This window comes from Vigna radiata, chromosome 6 (assembly GCF_000741045.1).
Source record: "Vigna radiata var. radiata cultivar VC1973A chromosome 6, Vradiata_ver6, whole genome shotgun sequence".
Taxonomy (NCBI): domain Eukaryota; kingdom Viridiplantae; phylum Streptophyta; class Magnoliopsida; order Fabales; family Fabaceae; genus Vigna; species Vigna radiata.
Window position 1 is genome coordinate 1661762 of NC_028356.1, and position 6000 is coordinate 1667761.

A 6000-nucleotide genomic window follows, 5' to 3' on the forward strand; every position below is an offset into this window, starting at 1 on the left:
CCATGATATGCATATGCTCTTGTTATACGTGTAATTAGATTTCATACAGAGTTGAATATCCTTGCCATTAGACAATGGATATACGTTGGCTTAGTGTATTTCAGTTTACTTCGGATTCTGTGGTAATGGATATATAGATATAAAATACAAGCCATAAGGTGTGCGGTTGTTTGGTAACCCTGGAGCATATTGATCGAATGGAACATTATTCTAAAGTGTGCTGTTTTGATTTTTTATTTATAATTGGCATGAGGACAGAAACAATATGCGAATCATGTGAAAACATTTCATCAGTTTTGAAATAACCCAAATGATTACAACTTGTTGGCTAAACAAACATTAAGTAGTTGGAGAGAGGATCTAGTCATTTTCCATAGGATTGGGGAAGTGGCATTTGAATAGAGCTAAATAGCTGTTGAAGATTGCAACTCTTCCTTTTCTATGAATTTTGAATTATGTAATCTAAAATGTATTTTCAGGTACGAAAACATGGTTGCAAATGTCATACGGAATGCATTCAAAAAATATATTTTGGAAAGCATTTTTTAATGAAAAATGTTTTTTTAATAACTTTTTTAAAATGTCTATGTGGTAGTTTGTAATTGATCCATTTTAAATATATAAACTAATAAAATAGTGATAAATAGTTTATTGTTAAAAATTGTTAAAATATGATAATCTTTTTCTAATTTGAAAATACTTTTTAATTATACATCTTAAATGTTTTTAAAAATAATTACATTCTCAAATGCATACTCTATAATATATTTTTGAATTTGAAAATATCATTTTAATTTATAATTTAAAATGTATTTAAAAATATATTTTAAAATACATATTATGGAAGATATGTCTACATATAGAAATATGGTTTAAATATACATCTCGAAATATATTAAAAAGATATTCCGGATTCGATATTTCGGATTTGTCCTGTTGAATCCTTGACAGGGTTATCTAATGGAAAGAAGTTTACAAAAGTTTATATGTAGATTTCCAACGGAAATTATAAACGGTTTTATTAATAAATGAATGTTTATAAAATTCTTTCTAATCATTTTTTAGTGACGTATATAGTTTTCGATCTTAGTTTAGCTATGAGTACATAAATCTCTCTCCAAAGAGAAAGAAAAAAAAAAGAGAAACTATTGGATTTGAATTATAAGTAAGCACTAGTTTAAACGTTTGGATTGTTCTCGTATTTGTTAGGAAATTTCAAATAAATTCTTGTTTTTTTAATCTATATTTATAAAATTGAGTCAATTAAGTTATATCGATTAAGTTTTCACACTTAAAGTGTTATATTATGTAAAAAAAATTTTAAGTTAACAGTTTATAAGATTTAAAAGAAAATTCAACAAATATCCGAACGTTTAAACCTATTAAATATGAAACTGTGATAAATATTTATTTGAATATTTACTCGTAAAAGAATAAAAGAGTCTGAATTCAGACCAATAAAATATGCTGTTAACAATAAGTTATTATAATGGCATGAATTACAAATTTGTCAAATTTGCTTTAAATAACCTTTGAACTTAATGTATTAATCGATCTCATAATATTTCCAAGATATAAATTTTTTCATATTTTTTTAATTAAAATGGATCATTTACTTTAAAAAAAATTAACGATATGTATACAGGCAGACATGTCAAATCTTCGTTAGAGAGTAATATATATACTTTTCAAAAATACATAAATTCAAGAGGACTGAAACCATATATACAGAAAAATATATATTTGAAGACAACTAAAATTCGTTATATTTATAAAACATTAAACGCATTTAATAATGTTAAAGCGACAATTGAATTACAAAAAATACCATAATTAATTTATCTATTATGTACACCTCTATGGTCTTTTACATTGTAATCACTTACATTTCATTTACATCTTAGCCGTCTTTCTATAATTAGTAAGGGTGATGATATAGAAATAGCATATTTTTCACTCTACACATATTTGATAATAATAAAAAATATTCTTTTAAAATATAAAATGAATTAAGATAAATCAAATTGAAAAGTTAAAATATTAATATTTTAAAGTTATTTGATAATAATAAAAGATATTCTTTTAAAATATAAAATGAATTAAGATAAATCAAATTGAAAAGTTAAAATATTAACATTTTAAAGTTTATTGAGAGGTGAATGTTATATGAAAAATGTTTTTTTATAATTCTTTTACAAATTTACGTGATGATTTATAATTGATCCAATAAATTTAAACGAGTGAATAAAATAGTAATATATAATTTATTATTAAAAAATATTATAAAAAATTATTAATATATCAAAGGATAATGATATTTAGACAACATTTGAACATCGTCTACGTGTCATGTAATTGGTTCAAAATTATCTCACAATCAATAAAAATAATCATAAACACCACTATGAACCAATTACAAGATGACACGTAAGATAATGTTCAAATATTATAAAAAAATATTGTCTAAGTATCATTATCCAATATCAAATATGTTATATAGAAAACGTAACGAAAGACGATAGTGTGCTAATGAGACTAATTATGGATTGCTTTTTTTGTGCATCGCAGGACAAACTTTCGACGGAAGCATGAAACAAAATGTTAGAGACTGAGTCATAAGTAAGGAATATAAGAATAAGAAAGCAAGAAAACAAGAACTGGAGTGTCATAACTCGGCAGAATTTACCTAAAAAAGCAGAAAGTGATCGAAGGGAATTTCCTACAGATCACGTAAGCATAATATGTTCCAACTTTTGTTTATCCTTTTTTTTAAAGCAATGATGTTGCACATAATACACGAGTTGTCGATCTCTCTGGATATTACATGGCTTTTAGAATCTTATTGCAGACTCACTTTAGTTAAAGCTCACCAAGTTATGTCAAACTGTCTACACAATTATAGGCAAGTCTATGATATCTATATGCATAAGGAGAGGATTACATAATATATATAATTACACAGTGTATAATGGAAAAGAAAACAAAAATGATAATTCTTCTAAAATTAAAATTGTTAAGGTCAATTATCTTCAAATACTATTTTGGTCTTCTTTCCATCGTTTATAGGTGAAAAATGAAGTGTGAAGGGAATAAAACTCTCAATACATCATGAAAATATAATTAAATATTTATTTTTCACGTTTTTTAGACTAACATACTCCCAATAAGCTGATCAACTAGCCCAACAAATGAAATTAATGTTGAAAGTCTTATTTAAAAAAAAATCAAAACTTTATTATTCTCTTTGCAAAAACATATAAAAGGATAAAAAAAATAATTAAATATCTTTTAAATTAAAACGGAGGCTGTTGAGATATCTATGTCCCATCTTGTTAAGAGTAATAGTATCATTATATACTTTTACTCATACAAATGATTATAAAAATATAATTTTTTATATTTTTTAAAAAAAAATAAAAAATAAAAAAAATATTATCGAATGTAAAAAAATTAAGATGTAATAAAAATTATTTTTATTTTACTAAATTAAAAAAATAATTATTTAACACAATTTAATATTTTTTATATTCATTTAACATTATCATTCTTTACTTTTTATTCAATTATTTTTATGATAGAATACCAAAATCTACATTTTTATACTATTTTATCTTTAACTTTATGTTAAAAAAGTGTGTAGGTTGTTAAAAGAAAAGACAATTTCTGAAGAAAATGGTGGGAGGAAGGAAAGAAAGACGCACTTGAGGCGTGAAAAAGTGAGTTTGAAGGTTGTAAATTCTTATCCTCTTTGGGAAGTATGCCACTACTGACTGATCCTTCTTCTAAAGACTAAAAAGACTCCACACAAGTAGAAGTCATGTTCCAAACCAGATATACTATAGAGCTGTAAGCTCTTTATATATATATATGGCTTACATGAAAAGACCACCAACAAAAAAAAAAAAAAAGAAAAGATGAAAACCCAACAACAAAGCATGCCATCTTCACCCTTATTGCCATTAACGATCTTGACACTGACCCTTCTCTCCCTTACCCTCGCTGCAAATGCTCAAGACTGCACTGAAGCATTCCTTAAACTTGCACAACAAAAAAACATCTCAGACTGTAAGAGATTACGCACTCTGGGGGCCGAGTTTGCATGGAAACTCCACGCCAACAGTTCTCACAACTCCACCCTCGTTGACATCTTGTTCGGTGCCACACTCAATGCCCCACAGGGGTGGATAGGCTGGGGTGTCAACCCTGGAAGAAGACCAGAGATGGTTGGCGCCAAAGCCATCATAGCCGTTAAACGCTCCGATGGAACGTGGCTTATGGGCACATACAACATCACCAAAGAGATCAGAAACGGCTGCAATCTTCTGCCATCAGAAATCGGAATCGTGTTGGATAAGTCGGTTGAGCAAGAGGTCGACAACTTGCACACCATGCATGTGAGATTGAACCTTTCTTCTCACGCCTATAACGTTACGAGGCTGAATCATATCTGGCAAGTTGGCTATGATATTGAAGGTGGCCGTCCCCTTGGACACCCCAAAACTCTCCGCAACGTCGACAGCACAGAGGTCATCGACTTGACCGACAGCAACGGTCGTAGCACCGGACAGTACCGGAGTTATCTTAGAACGGTGAGAACTATATATAGTTACACAAATGAACAGGATTAGTGTCATGTTTTATATTTAATATTTATATATACAATGGTTGGTTATGTTTGAAATTTAGATACATGGAGTCCTAAACATTATAGGATGGGGAACACTGTTGCCGATTGGAATCATAATTGCAAGGTACTTTCGGGTGTTTCCTTTCAAATACGACCCACTGTGGTTTAACCTGCACATTGGTTGCCAATTAACTGGTTTTCTGGTTGGCACCACCGGATGGGCTATCGGACTGAGCCTGGGCCATTCTTCCAGATACTACACCTTCCGCGATCATCGAACCTATGGCATTCTCATATTCACCTTTAGCACAATCCAGGTAATTAATATATTCTCATTTCGTATGCATTGTTTGATGAGTAGAAGTGAGAAATGGTGATGGTGAGAAAAGTTTGGTTAATTGATTTTCAGATGTTGGCTTTTCGGTTGAAGCCAAAGTTGACGGATGATTACAGGAAATATTGGAACATGTACCATCATTTTCTTGGTTATGGACTGTTGGCTATCATATTCATAAACATATTCAAAGGAATTCGGATATTGGAAGGAGGTGATGCATGGAAGTGGGGGTACGTTGCAGATCTTGCCTTTCTGGGTGCCATTGCTTTTGGTTTGGAGGTTTACACGTGGATTCACTTCTTCGGATTGAAGCAGAAAGAGAAACAAAAACAGTTAGAAGAGGCTATTAAACCTAAATCAACTCCACATTACCAGATATAAGTCAGAAGATGTGCTTATATAAGTCAGAAGCAGCAACCAAAACAGACTACCTAGTATCTTCCTATGTATCCATCTCTATATATATGCATCACCATTAGAAGATGTTTAATATTGCCTCAACTAATAATGTCTATATCGTGCGTGTGTGTGTTTTTTTTATATATTTGATTCATTTTTATTTAAATTGAAATATCAAGGAACAATATCCATTTCTTACATTCAATATTGATCATTTATTGTATTTAAGAGAGAAGAGCTAATACTCGAAAAAGGAAATTGATATTTTGACACCAATTTTTGACACTATTTTGACACTGCACACGTATCAAAACATGGTTGGATGATTTCAAATTAAAAAAGCCGAAATAAGAGCATATTTGGAAGAAAAAAATCAAAATTTTTTTTAATTTAAAATCGTCCAATCATATTTTGACACGTGTGCAGTGTCAAAATAGTGTCAAAAAATTGGTATCAAAATATCATTTTCCCTCGAAAAAATAAGGACGCGGGAAAAAAATCTCTTTAAAAATTATTTTTTAATAACTTTTTGACAATGTATATATGACAGTATGTGATTGATCCGTTTCAAATATTGGGAAAAACGAAGAAAGTGAGAGTCTCCTTAGAGAAGGAAATTAAGTTTACTATTATTGGT

At 29.5% G+C, this 6000-nt stretch overlaps 1 protein-coding gene across 1 annotated transcript; it reads left to right on the plus strand.

Annotated features, from left to right (window-relative positions):
• The first annotated feature begins 3684 nt into the window (after nucleotides 1-3684).
• Nucleotides 3685-5537, plus strand: LOC106764212 (cytochrome b561 and DOMON domain-containing protein At3g25290). Its single transcript, XM_014648454.2, has 3 exons — nucleotides 3685-4589; nucleotides 4687-4944; nucleotides 5037-5537. The coding sequence occupies exons 1-3, from the start codon at nucleotides 3915-3917 to the stop codon at nucleotides 5343-5345; spliced, it is 1242 nt and encodes a 413-aa protein (XP_014503940.1). The 5' UTR covers nucleotides 3685-3914; the 3' UTR covers nucleotides 5346-5537.
• The last annotated feature ends 463 nt before the right edge of the window (nucleotides 5538-6000 follow it).

What these genes read in the sequence shown, in the direction of transcription:
- LOC106764212 (XM_014648454.2), top strand. Translation starts at nt 3,915, where the DNA reads ATGAAAACCCAACAACAAAGCATGCCATCTTCACCCTTATTGCCATTA. An exon ending in ACCGGAGTTATCTTAGAACG is followed by an intron (nt 4,590 to 4,686) that starts GTGAGAACTATA and finishes TTTGAAATTTAG; the next exon opens with ATACATGGAGTCCTAAACAT. An exon ending in TCACCTTTAGCACAATCCAG is followed by an intron (nt 4,945 to 5,036) that starts GTAATTAATATA and finishes ATTGATTTTCAG; the next exon opens with ATGTTGGCTTTTCGGTTGAA.